The following is a 19667-nucleotide window of genomic DNA, read 5'->3' on the forward strand; positions in this document are numbered from 1 at the left end:
TCCCGGGTTAATTGGCTAGTTAAAATATAAAAACAATATTTTAATAGCAATTTTATATTGATGTAAAATACGGATTAAAAGAATTCAACTAGTTACATGACTAAAGGTGGAATTTTTAGTCATTCGATCCAAAATATACGAGCATTCTTACCTTTAGACACTCGTCCAGAAATTGACAACAGAATTAACAAGTAATTTATTTCTTCATTGCCATTTATGCACATCCAAACGGACCCCAAACCCATAAGGGTGGGGGGAGAGCTTGCTCACTCTTCCCCCCTTCTCCGATTTTTCTTCTCCTCCCCTCCCCTCCCCACCCTTTTCTCACCGGTTGGATGAGAAATTGTTTTCACAAACATCGCATATCTTGGGTAGATCCCATCCACGAGATAATACGGGTACCGATATTCGGTTCCATTTACAGTGAAAGGAACCAACGGTGCTGTGCCATCTTCAAAATGATTGAACAAAGGAGATTGGTTCAACACATTAATGTCGTTGTTTGAACCGGCAACACCAAAGTATGCGTGCCAAATCCAACAATCCTGTGATGCAACTGCTTCAAGCAATATCGACGGCCCGTGATGGTCACCTCGCGTGTACTGGCCACGCCAAGCTACTGGACAATTATCCCAAGCCCAGTGTGTACAATCAAGACTCCCTATAAACATATTTATTAAACCGAAAAATATTAACTAAACTACGTAATATATATATACATATATACATTATTAACTAAAATATATATATATATATATATATATTAAGTAAAGATATACCTAACATGTCGGGGAAACCATGATAAGACGCATGATGATCAAGAATGTGTTGCGTATCAGTATGCGTTGGCCTACGCAAGTATTCATGCCGATATAACTTAATGACTCCATTTAATTTTTATTCAAATAAAACTTTTTATTTCATAAATTAAAACTACTACAATATTAAAAATAAAACAAACAACCAAATAAAACATCAAACTGATGAATGTGCGATGAATATGGTCAATGAGATCCATCTTAAGATCTTCGTGAACGTTTGAGTCATATATCTCAAACAGTCGTTCATCAGATGGCTGTGGCGCAACCGGGGGATCTGGAATACAACACGCATACATGTTGTGAAGAATACAACACGCATACATGATCTTACGGATGGAGGTTTCTTTCATTTGTCGTGCCGGTTCTCTAAGTATTTTCCATTTTTTTTAATAATACCAAAAGCTCGCTCCACATCCTTCCTTGCAGCTTCCTGTGCCTTAGCATATCGAATCCTTTTCTCACCGGTTGGATGGGAAATTGTTTTCACAAACATCGCATATCTTGGGTAGATCCCATCCACGAGATAATACGGGTACCGATATTCGGTTCCATTTACAGTGAAAGGAACCAACGGTGCTGTGCCGTCTTCAAAAGGATTGAACAAAGGAGATTGGTTCAACACATTAATGTCGTTGTTTGAACCGGCAACACCAAAGTATGCGTGCCAAATCCAACAATCCTATGATGCAACTGCTTCAAGCGATATCGTCGGCCCGTGATGGTCACCTCGCGTGTACTGACCACGCCAAGCTACTGGACAATTATCCCAAGCCCAGTGTGTACAATCAAGACTCCCTATAAACACATTTATTAAACCGAAAAATATTAACTAAACTACGTAATATATATATACATATATACATTATTAACTAAAATATATATATATATATATATTAAGTAAAGATATACCTAACATGCCGGGGAAACCATGATAAGACGCATGATGATCAAGAATGCGTTGCATATCAGTACGCGTTGGCCTACGCAAGTATTCATGCCGATATAACTTAATGACTCCATCACAAAAATCATTAAGGGTGTCACGTGACGATCTTTCCGACATATTTAGGTAATCATCTAAACTGTCGGGATTACTACCGTATCCTAACTGGCGAACTGCAGATGTGCATCTCTGTAAAGCCGAAAACCCCCATTTACCACGCGCGTCGATCTTCCTCTGAAAAAAACTAAAATTGTTTTCCAAATCTGAAGCTATCTTCACAAACAACCGTCTACTCATACGAAACCGTTGTCTAAAAAAAGTCTCATTAAATTTCGGTTCCTCGGCAAAGTAATCTCGAAAAAGACGGTCGTGAGACTCACCACGATCGTCCCGTCTTGTATACGTTCTTGAAGAGGAGGCAGTATAACGGACATCTTGTTGAATCGCATAATGCGCCATTGTGAATAGATTAATATACCGTTCCGTCTCGTCGGATGAACTCGAATCCGATTGGAAATTTGGGGGTGTTGGGCCGTGATTGTCAAGAAATAAAGGATTGTTGAAGAAAGGGTTCATGATTGTTTAGATGATTATGTGGATATATGATATATGTGTGTGTGCGCTTTGTGTGTTTGAAAGAAAAAAAAAACAGTGAGTTACAAAGAAGAAAAGAAGAAAAAGAAGAAAGAAAAAGAGAAGAGGAAGAGAGCCGTTACCTAGTGGGTCCCTTTGCTTTTTTTTTTATTATTATTATTGACTGTAACGTTCGAATCCATCGGCATCCAAACCGGCACCGTGGTGCCCAAAGTGCTCCCCTCCCCACCGGTACCGGTAGGTCGGGGCGGTGTGCACATCGGTACCGGACCGGTAACGGTCCCCTGCCTACTCGACTCCGTCCACCCTAAAAGATAATCATCTCAATCAGCTTCCTTTTATTTGAATTCACGTGGAAGTTATCACATCAAATTCCTCATTTTCATGTAGCCCATCTTTAACTATTTGGAAATCGCGAACCAAACTTTCTCAAAAACAGAACAATAAGTGAAAAGATGACTAAGCGACTCCTCTTAATTAGAATAGGATCGGGCATATGTTAGAGACTTAGAGGGATGTCGATATCTCTTTTTGAAAAGTTCACCCGAGTAGGTAAACCGATTAAGTAATCGTACAATGTGTGGATGTTTACCTTCCTAGGAGCCTAAAACGGGGGAAAAAAAAAAGTTTTATAAAGCATTTTCCTTTTTATATGTAGGTGCGTGGTCATATATTTTTTTTATTGCTCGGTTAAAATCTTTCTTTTTACTTAAATTGTTAACGTGGATAACAAGTGTACATCAAATCGATGATATGAATATTATGTATACAATGAATTGATGACAAGGCAACGGGTGGTTGTACTCTCTTTTTTATTAGGCATTCATCATCACGTCAGCGTCATAACAACACTTCTTTCCCACAAACACCTTCTCCCTAGAAGTCTTCTTCACACCGAATGCTTGTTCAAAGTTCTTACAACTTCTTGGCATCGCTTGAGCTTCGTGATTTTTGATTTTAAAATGTATAAATGGTTTGATATGAACTGGTTATGTTTTGGTTATTTAAATAGACATAGAAGTTTAAAATAAAAAAACATTTGTCATATAGCCGTAGTTTAAAAAAAATTAAAAAAGGGAAAAGATTAAAAAAATATATATATTTTTAATCAGTTTGAAACACTCCTCGTGGGCCCCCTTCTTTCGTCGACCACGTCAAAAGAACGACGTCTCCTCATGACGTCAGCCATGACCCAGGTCATGCCTATAACATCGTGGGACAACGCCGGCTTGAACACCCTCATGACGTGACTGTGTGAGCAGCCTTATAACTTAACAAGACAAGTCATGGGCTTGTGTTGTTACAATACTCATTACTCTGTTGTAACAGTAACACAAGGTATAACTCGCGTTCTATATTTATCCATATAAACGTGGAAATCACGTGATAAATGAATCAGAAAACGAGTAAACAATTAAACATGACTGGCAATGGCAGGGGCCGAAGCAGTGGCAGTTGAGCTATTTGTACATTCTGGTATTTTGTAGTCTGTTTTATTTAAGTCACTACTTCTGATTTTATAGCTCGTACCAACTAATAACTTTAAATACCAAATAAATATATAGGGAGTTATGATATGCACCTATGTACCCAACGATAGAAAAGGAAAAATTAATATGATGCCATCCAATATTGAGAAGGTTGTGATATTGATACTATAATAATTTTTGATATATCCACCTTCAATGTGTTATAATTTATAAAAATTTGTATAACATTTATGAATTATAATACCTTACGGTATTGGTAGTATGGTACCAATATCAGTATATTTTTTTTTTTTTTGACAAGTAATATCAGTATATCATTACCCATATTGAATACTGGTTAGTTCTATTCTTCAGTATTCTAACAATGTGTGCTTCCTACATATTATTTGTCATTATTTCCTATGCGGGTCAAAGGTCCGTAACATGTTGAAAACCATGCGATCTTACTTCTTTTTTGGGGTGTTGATATGAAATAATGAATGATACAAAAATACATTGGGTCAAATGGAATTTGGTATTGGCAAGTAAGGGTAATGGTGGTCTTACGTTCAGTAGCCTCCAAGCTCTTAATTTAGCTTTTTCATACAAGTGGAGATGGAGTTATAGTTATCAAACAAATACATGGTTAGATTAATAAGTCAAGCTAAATACTAGAACAGGGCCTTGGAACCTTATTAATAAGATGGTCCAAAAACTTGATGCTACCGCGGTAATACCTACAACTATGATTTAAACAAAAGTTGGGGACCGGAAGTCCATGACATTTTGGACTGATATTTGGTTTGACGAAGCCCCTCTAGTGACCAATGAGCTTGACAAACATGCTACGGTAGGAGATAAAATGGTTTGAATTTTTCATGGAACTGGCGTAGAAACATCTGAACTGCAGCAAATCACGGATTGTATAAAAACCGTGATGATTGTTTATTCACCGTGATAAGCGGGTGTGGGACTCATCACCTTCATGTCTCAAAAAACAAAACTAAACGTATAGTCGTTTTCACCTTCATGTCTCATGTGCTTAGTCTAATATGAACTTTAGGTACATTAATGTATCATAAAAGATATGCCATGGTTAAACATTAAAGCTGACTTTGAATTTCGATGGTGATTGATTTGAATGGTTTGAGATTAAAAGACAACTCATAATATCTTACCTATGCTATGGCAGCTATGCGAGCAATATATGTACATAATATCCAAAGTGGGAGAGCATCCATCTTCCGTATATTGCGAATATAACTATGTCTTCAAGGCATCCTGAAAAACAACAAAATGAAACGATGTCAACAAGAAGACTACATGAATTAATTACTATTGTTTTCTTTTTAGTTACATAAGCTTAAGTCATACATTAACATTTGCTTTAAACTAAGTTAGTCTGGGTTTGTTTAGTTCATCGTTTTTCTACACGAAATAGGGCATTAAAGAGATAGGCATACCGCATACCTTGGAGGCAAGGAGCCATTCACCATTGATAAAAGTTTGATGTGGCCTTAAATCTGAATGCCGGAATTCAGCAACAGTATTTGTTACCTCGAAAGAAACCTCATACTTAAAGTCCTTCATTGTTCTAGAGATATGCCCGATTTGCCAACTCTTGAGATCCCAAGCTTCAACTTTATCATGCACTTGAAACTGCTGGGGTCGTTGAACTATAGGCGGACAAGGTCTTATACAGAACACATCCACCTCTTCTTTATCACACTCGCGTCCATTTTTTGTTGTTAGTGTTCGATATTCCACAATGTAGTTTCCATTACGAACAGGCTTAACAATTACAGCAGGATACCAAGTAGTCAAAAACCCTTTTTCACCATGGGCTATCTCTACCTTTACTCCACCTTGAAGACCCACCATCAATGTTCTCTGACCCATCTGTAACTTCACTTTTTCAGGTCTAGGATTTAAAGCTACTTTTGGCCTCTGCATAGTACGCAAATTAAGGTTGTCTCATTAACTATAAAAATGGTCATAATGTCATATCACATATCAATACTATATACATATACAATACAGTTATGAAGCCAAACGACCGTCATTTGGCTCATAATTGTATATATAAATACATTTAGCCCTCCCATATATATATATATATATATATATATAAACATAATAGGGTTTCAATAATCAGCATTTCACTTTAAACTTCAATTTATTTTTGTATGATCTATTTTTAATCCTTATACTTTATGTAATTCTATATTTGACTTTCGATTCATTTGGCTTCTTGAACGATCCAAAAATCAAATCCCACAGCTGTGGTTACAGTTTATCTCTAATAGACCATTGAGTAAAAGTAAAAGAAAACGGCATTAGCTAAAAATAAGCCATGCAAATGGATTGAATGGGTCAAACGGTTTAAAGTAAAAGAATGTAAGCTCAAATGTATACAAACTTGCTAATATTATTTAGACAGGGCAATTGCAACCCATTTGTATGTAAAACTGCAAATATAGGTTGCATTTTTTGGGAACGAGTCAAACATGTTAACTGTAAATAAATAAAAATGCCCGATATATGGTGTAAGAAAGGTAAATGGATCAATCATGTCAAAAATTGGTAAAAGCCACCAATATGTCTTCAATCATTTTATCTAAATCCCAACCCGTTCTTATCTGACGATTGAAATGACCCGTTAAGGCCAATTACTCAACCTACCCAGTCTGTTGAATCTGGGGAAAAAGTTGATGGTGACCCCAATCCAATCTTGTTTCACCAGCACTATGAGTTACCTGCTTTGACCCGTTACCCAACCCACCCGTTTTGCTGCCCCTAATGAGAAATTAATACTTTGATTTTGAATGTTAAATTACCAAGAATGAAGCGACCCACTTTCCATCTAGCAATTCTTGATGAGGTCTTATGTTAGAATGCTCAAATACCAATTCCTCAGTCGTTGTCCAGAAGTAGACTAAATAACTCAAACCGGGTATAACTTTGCAAATGAGACCTGACCACCATCCATCATTATACCATACATCTACTTCTTCATGCAGCTTAAAACGATCAATTCGGTTGATTATAGGTGGAAGGGGCCTAATGTTTAAAATAAATGCCATTTCCACAAGTGGTTTCGTCTGGTCATCTGTTGTTAGTGTATCGTACTGCACCATAAGTTTGTCTTCCTCATCTACTGGGCCAACCACTTTTGCGGTATACCACGAACCATGGTAACCTTCTTCATGGCTTCGGACCTCCACACATGTACCTTTTTCGAAGGGGGTTGTTTTTGGGGTTCTTGAACTACATATAATCCTCAACTTTGTTCCATTTCTGGATTGCAAAACTAGACGAGGTGACTTTTCCTCCTGTTAAACAATATCATACAACAATGCAAGTATTAGTATCGATTTTATTGATCATAAAACATAAACACCCATTATAGTAATGTGCTAATTAAAAGAACTACCAAGTTATTAAACCATTCACCATGTCATAAATTCAATAAAGAATCTACCTAAAGCCTTATAGGTAAATATATGAAACTACCCATAGATAGTTGACTAATGCATCAAAGAAGTGCTAATTCACACTTTATAACCGGAGTCACATCTTGGACTATCAAGTCATAAGAAGCTGTTGTTAGCTTCGATAAGTATAAAGTTTCGGGTTTCTTCTTTCCTTAACAACAGATTACAAAGTCACATATCATTCTGGAGTGTTTGGTAAATGAAACTGGTAAATACAAACACCTTATTAAGACTTGATTTTTTACGGTCAAAATAACATTAGTTGGGCAATCAGTAAAATAAATGTGCCTCCAAGCACCTGCTATGAAAAATGCAACTTTGTTTCAGACTTTTAAAGCCCTCTGATCCCCTTTATTCAACTAGTTAGACTGATGGCCCGAATGGATGTAACGGACTAACGGCTAGCCGTCCCGTGACACGAACGTTCAAAAAAAAAATATGAAGTACTTTATTTATAGCTCAAGAAAACGAATAAAAAAGCAACCATATTAAAAGCAGATTCTTAGAACTATCTCATAATCATACCATTTTCACTTATATTAGGCTCAGAATCACATCTTGGACACAATACACAACTTAATTAGTATCTTAATAAATAACCAAAAAAAAAACACAACAATAACATATACCAAAATCGGTCTTAAATTAAAGGGCATTGAGCCTAAACCATCTACTCTTTATTAACAAAAAACAAAAAAAACATACAATCAATCAATCATACATGATAAATAAAAATATAATAATAATAATAAGGAAAAAGAGTCAACCTTTTGTTGTTGGTCATGACAAGAATCTAGTTTCCAATCCTCAAAAACCCTAACCTTAAAATCCTCAACAACAATTTCCAAACCACCGACCAACACTTTATACCTCAAACCATCATCACTAAAATCAAGAAACGCATCTAAAACTTTTCCTTTTCGCCACCCTTTTTCATAATACACTTCCACCGTCTCACCACCAACAAACCGCCGCCGGGTTTCCCGCGACGGCGCCGGCCTCATGTCAGAAACATCAACATATTCTTTAAGTTTCTTTCTTTTTCGTTTACCATTGATACTTTCTTTTTCTTTAGACAATGTGGTGTATTTAACGTGTAATGTGGCTGTTGATGGAGATGGGGTGTTGATGATAGTCGCCGGAAACCATGCCGGAGAGTCGCCGGAAGTTGGGGTTTTGTGAACCTCGATGTTGTCACCTTTTTTGAAGATGTGGGTTTGATGATGATTAGTAGACATTAGAGATATAGATACAGAGATAGAGATAGATTTTTGAAAAGGGTGAAAGAAATTTGTGAAATTTTTGGAAGAAAAACAAAAAATGGAAGGAATAAAGAGGTGCAGGTGTGGTGGAAGTGGGTGTTTAATATGTGGATTTTCAGTAATGGTTACATTGAGTGATGTGTCCTGTTTCTGAATGAAAAAAAGAGGTAGGTGGATATGTGAAATTAATTTTTGATTTTTGTTTGAAAACTATAGACTATAGAGTAACTGAAAAAGGAAAGTGCGTCGTCATTCATGTGGAAGATGTGATGTTGTACTTCTGTATTTTTATATAGGAACTAGACGAATGACAATGGTGGTAGTATTAATGTGATGGTGGTAGCATCGCTTAATAGTTGTGGTGACGATCCAATAAGTGTATATATTATTGATGTAAAATGAGATAGAATTAGTTTAGGAATTAAGAGATACATATTAAGAGATTGATGATTTTATTAACACTACATTCGGTATTAAATAAACTCATACATACTATTAGATATATTGGTAAGAATATTTTTGGTATTTTAAAGGTAAAAAGTTAAAAGGATAAAGTGGGTTTACTTTATTAAAGGGTTGACAACGGATGCGGAGAAAGGGGAAGATTTCTTCTCATCACGCGGGAACACCATCATCAGCTGTGAGGGGTCAAGTGAGAGGATGAAAATGGAGGGAAGTTTCTCCTGAGGAGAGGGAGTATGAGGAAGCCTTTTCTTTTTTCTTATATCTTAGATTATTTGTTTTTTTATAGATTTTTTTATATATGAGGTTTAATGTGGTGTGATAAAAAAGCGAAAGATGAGATTGGGATGCCAATAAGGTGAGTCGGGGGAAACTGGGTGGCATAAGAAGATTGTTTGATTGAGAGTGAGGGGTGAGAAAATAACGTAAGCTCCAACGGCAACGCCTATATATGTTTTCTAGTAGCAATGGAGATTTTTCTTAAAGATAAATAAGTGGTAGATAAAGAATTAAGTGTGTGTTTAAAATAGCTAGAGAACTGTAAACGTGAAAAGAAATGCTAGAATGTTAAACAAGTTACAAACAAATATTTAGTCTATCTCCAAGAGGGTAGTCTTACACATCATTCCATATCCTTACTTGTCCTTCTTTGTCCATAGGTGTCCATCTGATATTGATATATATATATATATATATCCTTAACTAATTGAGGACTTGTTTTTAGAAGTTTGTAGAATCTTTTAAGTGTAATTGGTGTTGATGTGGAAAATGTAAGGATGTTTGTATGGTTGAAGGTAAAATTAAAGGATTTAAAGAACTTATAAGAGTTTTAAGAATTGTAAAGATATGATGTTCCATCTAAAGGATGTCTAAAAGCATTTTTCGGGTTTATAATACCATATTTTATATTTTCGTTTATGTGCTTTAATAAAGTATAAAGAAAATTCTTTTAGAATGACTAGATAAAAATCCTCTTTTGTCATTGATGGGTCGAGTTACACAGTTACACTTGATGTTTGACGACGGATTATAAACTCTCGTTTATAGTCAAGAGTTACACAATGACTAGAATTTTGTTTTACTCTTGGTCACGTTTGCATAGAGCATTAGGCAAGTTGAACTTCTTTTGAAATGTGGTTCTAGTGAGTTTTTCTGTTGTAATTTTTTCTCAGACATTTTTAGGACTACATCGAAAGTACAACGAAGTACCGATATTAAGCTTCTATAGGTGAGGTTTTTTCCATGTTTTGATTTTATGTAATTGACATAAGTTCTTTCACTATTTTTGTAGTCTTTACTATTAAAATTCATAGCTTGTTTATTTCTAGATATGTATAGTTATGTAAAGGTTGACTTTGGCTGTTAACAACTTGTTAGTAGTTTTTTAATATAACTATGTCATTATGATAAAAACAAATGATATATACAGTAAATGATAGATGTACTCATGTACTTACTAAAAAAAAGGTTTTGCTAAACAAAGCCCTAATGACTTTCGTTAAAATGCATTAATTAGTTGTACATTTACCATAAAAATCAGGGAGCCAGCATTTAATATGAAAATGTACAACCTTTTTATGCACGTTAAGTGATGCCGTAAGGGCTTTAGCATTTTCCATAAATTTATTATTTATGTTGTCAAAAAAAAATATTTTTAATCTGGATCATCAATCTCATTCCTAGATAGAAACTTGTTGAACTTGTTTAATTTATCTTGTTGCTCATCACATCAATTTGAACCATGCAACTTTATATATAAGACGATTAAGCCGGCCTATGACTATTTTGACACATTAAGAGAATGACTAATTTAAATTAAGTTGTTTGCATTACAACCTCTATATATACATATAATTTATGTATACGCAATGAAAGCTAGATGACGAGCAACTCAAATCTGTTTCACTACTACGTCTTCCTTTCGTTTTGTTACTTATCTTTTGCTTCATTACTGTCTTCGTCTTCTTTCAATACTACCATAACTCATAAATGCTCTCGTTGACAAAGTATTGCGTTGCTTCAATTTAAACAGAGCCTATCCTCCATGAATGACACATCACATCAATGGACGTGTAGAAATTGGCTTGATTCTGAAGGTTACTATCCAATTATGATGATATGAACAACACAAGTAGTACTCCATATTGTTGTGATTGGGATGGAGTCACTTGCGACCGCTCCACTGGTGATGTTATCAGTTTGAACCTTAGTTGTGGGGTGCTAAAAGGTACTATTCATCCTAACACAACCCTTTTAGACCTTCCTCGCCTCTAGAGACTTAACCTCGCTATAAATGATTTTATTGGCTCCTAATTTCCAAGTGGTATTGGAAGGTTAATTTTCAAATAGTCTCACACATCTCTAACATCTCTGGTTGTGGGTTTGCTGGCCAAGTTTCAAGTAATATCACACTCCTTCATAAATTGGTGTCTCTTGATCTCTCTATGAATCTATATGAGTTTCGCCTTGAATCTTATGTTTTATCAATCTGATTCAAAATGCCACAATTTTTTCGCTTATAAATGTTAATATTTCTTCAAATTTACCTGTTTATTTTAATCTCTTGTTAAATCTCCGCTCCACTAGATTATAAGGGGAACTACCTCGAAATATTTTCAATCTTCGGTCTTTGCAATTACTTGACTTGTCACACAATAGTTTTACATGCAATATCCCTTCGGGAATCTCACTTTTTCAAAAGTTGGTTTCACTTGATCTCTCTTGGAATGGTTATAGTAACTTGCGAATTCAACCTCGCTCATGTTTTCGAGAGTCTCCTTCAAAATTCTACTCTTTTGAGAGACCTCTCACTTTCTTTTGTTAATATATCTTCAGATTTACCAGCTTATCTCAATACGCCTTTTTTGAAATCACTGGATCTTATGGGTACTCAATTGCAAGGGAAATTACCGGGTAACATCTTTAATCTTCCGTACTTAGAAGAACTATTATTGACAGGAAACTCTTAACATTACTGGTCCATTGCCTGAAGTTAACCTGAGCACCAACATACCTCTCAAGCGCTTATATCTCGCAAGCACCAACTTATTGGGAGGGATACCAGACTCAATTGGGTATCTTAAGTTTTTAAGTAACTTGGATCTTTCTTATTGTGGTTTAATTGGGTCCCTTCCCAAATCTCTTACTAACCTAAGGCACCTTAATGTTCTAACTTTATCATCAAACAAACTTAACGGGACATTGCAATCTTGGTTATTTTCGCTCCCATCATTAACGATAACACGCTCAGTGAACTCTACCGTTCAATTTGTTTTCTCTTTGATCGCTAAGAGAGTTAACCTTGGCCACAATGAATTAGTTGGTCAATTTTATGTATGAAAACATTCCAAAAACTCACCAAAGTTACTACCCTAGACCTCTCATTTAATAAGTTTAGCAATGTCTGGGAGTTTAATACGTTGTTATCAAGTGTTGAAAACCTTATAATACTTGATCTCTCATACAGTGGTGTATCTATCGTGACTAATAATGCTAACGGCTATGTCAACCCAAGGTTTCAACTTTTAAATTTGGCCTCTTGCAACCTGAAAGTGTTTCCAGGGTCCTTATCGTTATTAATTTAGTGTAATTGAGGGATATGGTTATGATACTTGAAAATGGGTTTGGAGGTACGAAGTGTACACTCATTAAGTGAATGACATCCCGACCCAAAAACATTGTAATAATGACTAATATTGATTTTGTAATATCGGATTGACAATATTTGATCACATAATAAAAACGTTTTTCAAAGAAATCTACGTTTGAAATTTACAAGCATGACAAGTTTGAAAATGAATTGCGTAAAACATGGAAGAGCAATATGTGCAGTAATTTTGAAAATGAATAGCAATTGTAGGCTAGCAACTGTGGACAATTGTTTTCTCTTATTCACAATCACACTCATGATGGAAAAGTCAAAATCATTTTCTCATGCTGTCATGGAAAAGTCATATTTCATGATATTATATTATGTGATCTAGTTTTAACATGTGAGCTTTTCAACTTATAAATATATTCATGCAGAGTTGCATGAAGATATAGAAAACACAGAGAATATACGTGCATTGTTGTGTTCTCTCTATTATTACAATCTTTTGGGTGTCTTAGAAAGAATTGATACATGAGAAAATATATACAAAACACGAAATACTCTTTAGCGAACGGGTTCTTGATTTCTGTCAAAATCTTGAACATTACTCTTTGTATTATCCCAAAACAAAATTCGTGTAACCAGGCACATAGGGTCGAATTGTTGTTTTCGGAAAGTGATATCACTAAAGAGATATCCGGTTATTGATTTCTTACCCTTGTAACTTGAAATTCCCCAACAATCGAAAACAACAATCTTGGTGAAATCAATGGCGGCTACGATGAAGCATATGACTACTAATTTCTCCAAGCTCGATAAGTTTGAAGGAATGGATTTTCGTAGATGGCAAAGGAAGATGCACTTTCTTCTCACCACCATGAAGGTGGTTTATGTGCTGAGCACTCTTTGTCCAGAAGATGGTGATGATGCTACTGTTGATCAAATTCGGAAAAGGGGCAAATGGGAGAATGATGACTACATTGCTCGAGGATTAATCCTCAATGGTATGTCTGATGCTCTTTTTGATATTTACCAAAACCATGCTTACTATGGGACTCTTTAGAGACCAAGTATATGACTGAGGATGCCTCTAGTAAAACGTTCCTTGTGAGTAATTTTAATAATTACAAGATGGTCGATTCTAGACCGGTCATGGAACAATACAATGAGCTCATTCGCATACTTGGTCAATTCACACAACATAAAATGAATATGGATGAGACTATTCAAGTCTCTAGTATCATTGATAAACTCCCTCCGTCGTGGAAAGAATTTAAGCATTCTTTGAAACATAAGAAGGAGGAGTTAACTCTTGTTGAGTTGGGTAGTCATTTGCGTATTGAGGAATCTCTCTGGGCGCATGATATTGACAAATCAAAAGGCAACAATGTTGCTGGTACGTCTTCAGTCAATATGGTGGAACATAAAAAATCCACCGGATATAATGACAAGAAGGGGAAACGTAAACATCAAGAAGCTAACAAAGCTGGTATGAACAAGAAGTCTAGCTTGGCTTGTTGGAAGTGTGGCAAATCCGGACACTTGAAATGGGATTGCAGAGTTAATATTGGTAATAAAAATACCAATGGATCTGGCACAAGCGGTTCGGGAAATGGTTTTAACAACCAAAACTCGAAAGGTCAGTATATATATAATGATTCATTTGAGAATTATTATGTTTCATATATAACTGAGGCTTATTTTGTGCAGGATGATGATGTTGCGTGGTGGGTTGACTCGGGTGCTAATACCCATGTGTGCAAGGATAGATGTTGGTTCAAGACTTACGAGTCAGTGACTGACGGATAAGTTCTTCATATGGGAAATGAGTCAACAGCCCCAATACTTGGACGTGGAAGTGTGGATTTGGGTTTTAGTTCTGAAAAAGTTGTTTCTTTATTTAATGTTTTGCATGTACCACAAATTCGTAAGAACTTGGTTTCAAGTAGTGTTTTAAATAATTGTGGTTATAAACAAGTTATTGAATCTGATAAATTTGTTTTGTCAAAACATGGCATGTTTGTTGGTTTTGGTTATTTGTGCAATGGAATGTTTAGACTTAACATTAATCACATGAATGTCAACTTTGCTTTTATGTCAACTTATAGCATAAATGATTCTACTCTTTGACATGCTAGACTAGGACATGTACACTTTAAAAGAATGCAAGAACTGTCTAAAGATGGATTAATACCGGCCTTTGACATAAACGATGAAAAGTGTAAAACATGTATGTTGACAAAGATCACTAAGAAACCATTTCAAAATGTGAAACGTGATTCTGAAATTTTGGAATTAATACATAGTGATTTATGTGATTTGCATGCAACTCCTACTTTAGGGAATAATAAATATTTTGTGACATTTATTGATGATGCTTCTAGATATTGTTATGTTTATTTATTACACACTAAGGATGAAGCATTAGATAAATTTAAAATATTTAAAGCTGAAGTAGAATTGCAACAAAAGACTTTGATAAAAAGGCTTAGAACGGATAGGGGAGGTGAATATATTGATCAAACATATTTCCAATCCGTTGGGATAATCCATGAGACTACGGCTCCGTATACACCACAACAAAATGGTATATCAGAAAGAAAGAATAGGGTTCTTAAAGAAATGGTTAATTCCATGTTATCCTATTCAGGTTTAAGTAATGGATTTTGGGAGGAAGCTGTGCTTACAGCTTGTTATTTGCTTAATAGAGTTCCTAACAAAAGGAACAAGATTACACCTTATGAACTTTGGAATAAAAAGAAACCAAACTTGAATTATCTTCGGGTGTGAGGTTGTAGGGCTATTGTAAAGTTGCCTGATCCTAAGAAGAAAAGTTTAGGTGAAAGAGGTATAGATTGCATATTTATTGGATATGTTGAACATTCCAAGGCTTATAGGTTCTATGTTATTGAACCTAATGATTCATATGCGGTTCATTCCGTAAATGATTCAAGGGATGCAATCTTTGATGAGAATCGTTTCTCATCTATACCTAGACCAAAGGATATGGTTTCTAGCTCCAATGGAACCGATAAGGATTGTAATGTTGAAGTCTCTGAAAAGGCTGTTGATCAGTCACTTGAGCTTCGGAAAAGCAAAAGAGAAAGGAAACCTAAATCATTTGGACCAGATTTTCAGTTATACTTAATTGAAGGTTCCAGAGATGATGCTTTTACCCAATATTGATATTGCTTCAATGTTGAGGATGATCCAAAAACATTTGATGAAGCAATGAAGTCTCAGGATGTTGCCTTCTGGAAAGAAGCAATTGATGATGAGATGGAATCCATCATGGGCAACAACACCTGGGTGTTGGCTGATCTACCTCCTGGTTGCAAACCATTGGGTTGCAAATGGATTTTTAAAAAGAAGATGAAGGTATATGGAACTATTGAAAAGTTCAAGGCAAGGTTGGTCATTCAAGGCTTTAGACAAAAGTCTGGAATTGACTATTTTGATACTTACGCTCCAGTGGCTCGTATCACTACCATTAGACTGCTGATTGCTTTGTCAGCAATTCACAATCTGGTCATTCACCAGATGGATGTGAAGACAACATTCTTGAATGATGACCTGGATGAGGAGGTTTATATGAACCAACCTCAAGGCTTCGTCATGCCAGGAAATGAAAACAAGGTTTGCAGACTTGTTAAATCCTTATATGGATTAAAACAAGCACCTAAACAATGGCATCAAAAGTTTGACGAAATGGTTTTGTCAAATGGTTATCATTTAAACCAAGCTGACAAATGTGTATATAGCAAATTTGATGATTCTGGTAAAGGAGTCATCATTTGTCTATATGTTGATGACATGTTGATATTTGGAACTGATCATAATCAGGTTGACTTAACAAAAGAATTTTTGTCATCAAAGTTCTCCATGAAAGATATGGGGGAGGCTGACGTTATCCTTGGTATAAGGATCAAACGTGAAAACAAAGGAATTTCAATTTCTCAATCTCACTACATTGAAAAGGTGCTAAAGAAATTCAATTGTTTTGACTGTACTCCGGTGAGTACACCTATGGATCCAAGTATGAAGCTGATGCCTAACAAAGGTGAAGCTGTATCACAACTTGAGTATTCTAAGGTGATTAGCTGCTTGATGTATGTCATGACTTGTACAAGGCCTGACATTGCATTTGCTGTGGGAAAATTGAGTAGGTATACTAGTAATCCTGGTACTCATCATTGGCAAGCAATTAGGCGGGTACTAAAGTATTTGAAGAGAACTATGGATTATAGTTTATCTTATACTGGGGTTCCTTCGGTTTTAGAAGGGTATACTGATACGAGTTGGGTAACCAATGTTGAAGATCATTCTTCTACATCTGGTTGGGTATTTTTGCTTGGGGGAGGTGCTATCTCATGGGCTTCCAAGAAGCAAACTTGTATTACCAACTCAACAATGGAATTCGAGTTTGTTGCATTAGCTGCTGCTGGTAAAGAAGCAGAATGGCTAAGAAACTTGATTTATGAGATTCCATTGTGGCCTAAACCTATAGCACCCATTTCTATCCATTGTGATAGTGCCGCTACATTGGCAAAGGCTTATAGCCAGATGTATAATGGAAAGTCTAGACACTTAGGTGTTAGACATAGCATGATTCGTGAACTTATCACGAATGGGGTGATTTCTATAGAGTTTGTAAGATCTCAACAAAATTTAGCTGATCACTTAACGAAGGGATTAGCTAGAGACTTGGTTAATAAGTCTGCTGAAGGGATGGGTTTAAAGTCCACCTAAATTTCTAATTGTGAGATACCCAACTCCCTTTTGATATTAATCAGAAGTTGAATTCAATGTGGAAAGCTTACACTTAGAAATTGGAGCACATGTTTTACATATCATCCCAAGGTATGTGCTCAGATCTGCAGATGGTTAGGCTGAAGTATAGCTTCTTAATAGTTCCTTTGAAAAAGTGCAATAGCAGGTGCATGAATAAAGTAGAACTACCTATATGAATGTGAAGTTTTGTCGCTTCAAGAAAGTTTTGGACGTTTAACTTTGGATACATTCATGATGGATATGGACACATGGCTTGTATAGCGTCATGATAGCTTTATAGTGTTTGAAAGCTTATGTGTATATTATCTTCAGGTATTCAAATGGGTTGAAGGGTTCAATTCTTAGAACACCCCGATTCTCGAATATTTGGAATGTGTAATATACTAAGATGAAAATTCAATCTTCAAGACATTTTCATTTACGCATTAGTTTTGTTTTGAATATTTTCTCATGTATCGGAATTGCACTAAATTGGGGAGGATTGTTATTAATTTAGTGTAATTGAGGGATATGGTTATGATACTTGAAAATGGGTTTGGAGGTACGGAGTGTACACCCATTAAGTGAATGACATCTCGACCCAAAAACATTGTAATAATGACTAATATTGATTTTGTAATATCGGATTGACAATATTTGATCACATAATAAAAACATTTTTCAATGAAATCTACGTGTGAAATTTACAAGCATGACAAGTTTGAAAATGAATTGCGTAAAACATGGAAGAGCAATATGTGCAGTAATTATGAAAATGAATAGCAATTATAGGCTAGCAACTGTGGACAATTGTTTTCTCTTATTCACAATCACACTCATGGTGGAAAAGCCAAAATCATTTTCTCATGCTGTCATGGAAAAGTCATATTTCATGATATTATATTATGTGATCTAGTTTTAACATGTGAGCTTTTCAACTTATAAATATATCCATGCAGAGTTGCATGAAGATATAGAAAACACAGAGAATATACGTGCATTGTTGTGTTCTCTCTATTATTACAATCTTTTGGGTGTCTTGGAAAGAATTGATACATGAGAAAATATATACAAAACACGAAATACTCTTTAGCGAACGGGTTCTTGATTTCTGTCAAAATCTTGAACATTACTCTTTGTATTATTCCAAAACAAAATTCGTGTAACCCAGGCACATAGGGTCGAATTGTTGTTTTCGGAAAGTGATATCACGATATAAAAAAATATCCGGTTATTGATTTCTTACCCTTGTAACTTGAAATTCCCCAACACTTATGAGCCATGAGAAGTCTTCATCAGTTAAATTTATCCAGCAATGGTATACATGGAAAGTTGGAAACATTCATGATTGGGCAGGGGAGATGGGAGAAAATTGGTTGCCCTATATTTGGATCTTTCAAAGAATTCCATAACAGGCTTGCCACAACTTCATTGGGATGGATTATACCGGTTGAATTTGCAGTTCAATGTATTTGAAGGACCATTGCATCCATCACTTTGCAACATGAGTTATTTGAGATTTTTTTTATCTGTCCAATAATAGCTTCAGTGGGTGATTCCACATTGTGTGGGGAAATATCATTTCCTCTCTTATAACGTTAGATCTAGGAAACAATCATTTTCAAGGAATCATTCCAAATATATACGAGAAGTGTGGAGGACTAGAGGGGCTTATTTTGAACGGGAATCAATTAGAAGGAGAGGTGTCGGGTTCCTTGTCCAAATGTCAATCTTTGAAAGTACTCGATTTGGGAAACAACTATTTAAATGGCACATTCCCTACATGGTTAGGAGATCTTTCGCAACTTCAAGTAGGTGTCCTCAAATCAAGCAACTTTCATGGATCGATCGACACTTCTTCTACCATTGAATTCCCATTTTCGAGTCTGCAAGTTCTTGACTTATCTCATAATGGGTTCTTTGGCCGTCTCCTAGAAAAATAGTTTTGAAGTTTCAATGCTATGAAGAATGTGATAGAGAGGGGTACAAAATTGGAGTATATATTTCTAGGTGGCAAGTATTACTCTATGGTTTTAGTGACAAAAGTTTGAAAGAGAGATTCCAGACATCATAGGAGATCTTATCTCACTGATAGTGCTTGACTTATCCCATAATAGCATTACGGGTCAAATCCCACATGCTTTGGGGAATCTATCAGAAATTGAATCACTAGATCTATCTTGTAATTGACTCACAGGCGTCATCCCTCAGAGCCTTGTTGACTTAACGTTTCATGGCTTCTTAAATCTCTCTTAAAACA

General features: G+C 35.6%; 2 protein-coding genes across 2 annotated transcripts; both read right to left on the reverse strand.

Moving 5' to 3' along the window:
* Positions 1-266: 266 nt before the first annotated feature.
* On the reverse strand, positions 267-2223 carry LOC122610472. Its single transcript, XM_043783460.1, has 3 exons — positions 1794-2223; positions 1218-1406; positions 267-661 (listed from the first exon to the last, which is right to left on the reverse strand). The coding sequence occupies exons 1-3, from the start codon at positions 2221-2223 to the stop codon at positions 267-269; spliced, it is 1014 nt and encodes a 337-aa protein (XP_043639395.1).
* Positions 2224-4923: 2700 nt separating this feature from the next.
* Positions 4924-8800, reverse strand: LOC122579826 (protein AGENET DOMAIN (AGD)-CONTAINING P1-like). Its single transcript, XM_043752061.1, has 4 exons — positions 8089-8800; positions 6665-7159; positions 5298-5774; positions 4924-5108 (listed from the first exon to the last, which is right to left on the reverse strand). Exons 1-4 carry the CDS (start codon positions 8557-8559, stop codon positions 5091-5093), a joined length of 1461 nt encoding a protein of 486 aa, XP_043607996.1. The 5' UTR covers positions 8560-8800; the 3' UTR covers positions 4924-5090.
* Between the last annotated feature and the right edge of the window lie 10867 nt (positions 8801-19667).

The sequence above is a fragment of the Erigeron canadensis genome, chromosome 8 (genome assembly GCF_010389155.1).
Source record: "Erigeron canadensis isolate Cc75 chromosome 8, C_canadensis_v1, whole genome shotgun sequence".
NCBI lineage: Eukaryota > Viridiplantae > Streptophyta > Magnoliopsida > Asterales > Asteraceae > Erigeron > Erigeron canadensis.

Excerpts from the sequence above, each read along its gene's own strand:
- LOC122610472 (XM_043783460.1), bottom strand. The coding sequence starts at position 2,223 with ATGGCGCATTATGCGATTCAACAAGATGTCCGTTATACTGCCTCCTCT. Across the intron at positions 1,407-1,793 it reads ATACTTGCGTAGGCCAACGC|ACGGCACAGCACCGTTGGTT; the intron begins GTACTGATATGC and ends ATCCTTTTGAAG. Across the intron at positions 662-1,217 it reads GGATGTGGAGCGAGCTTTTG|GGAGTCTTGATTGTACACAC; the intron begins GTATTATTAAAA and ends ATATGTTTATAG.
- LOC122579826 (XM_043752061.1), bottom strand. The coding sequence starts at position 8,559 with ATGTCTACTAATCATCATCAAACCCACATCTTCAAAAAAGGTGACAAC. Across the intron at positions 7,160-8,088 it reads GTCATGACCAACAACAAAAG|GAGGAAAAGTCACCTCGTCT; the intron begins GTTGACTCTTTT and ends ATTGTTTAACAG. Across the intron at positions 5,775-6,664 it reads AGTGGGTCGCTTCATTCTTG|AGGCCAAAAGTAGCTTTAAA; the intron begins GTAATTTAACAT and ends CGTACTATGCAG.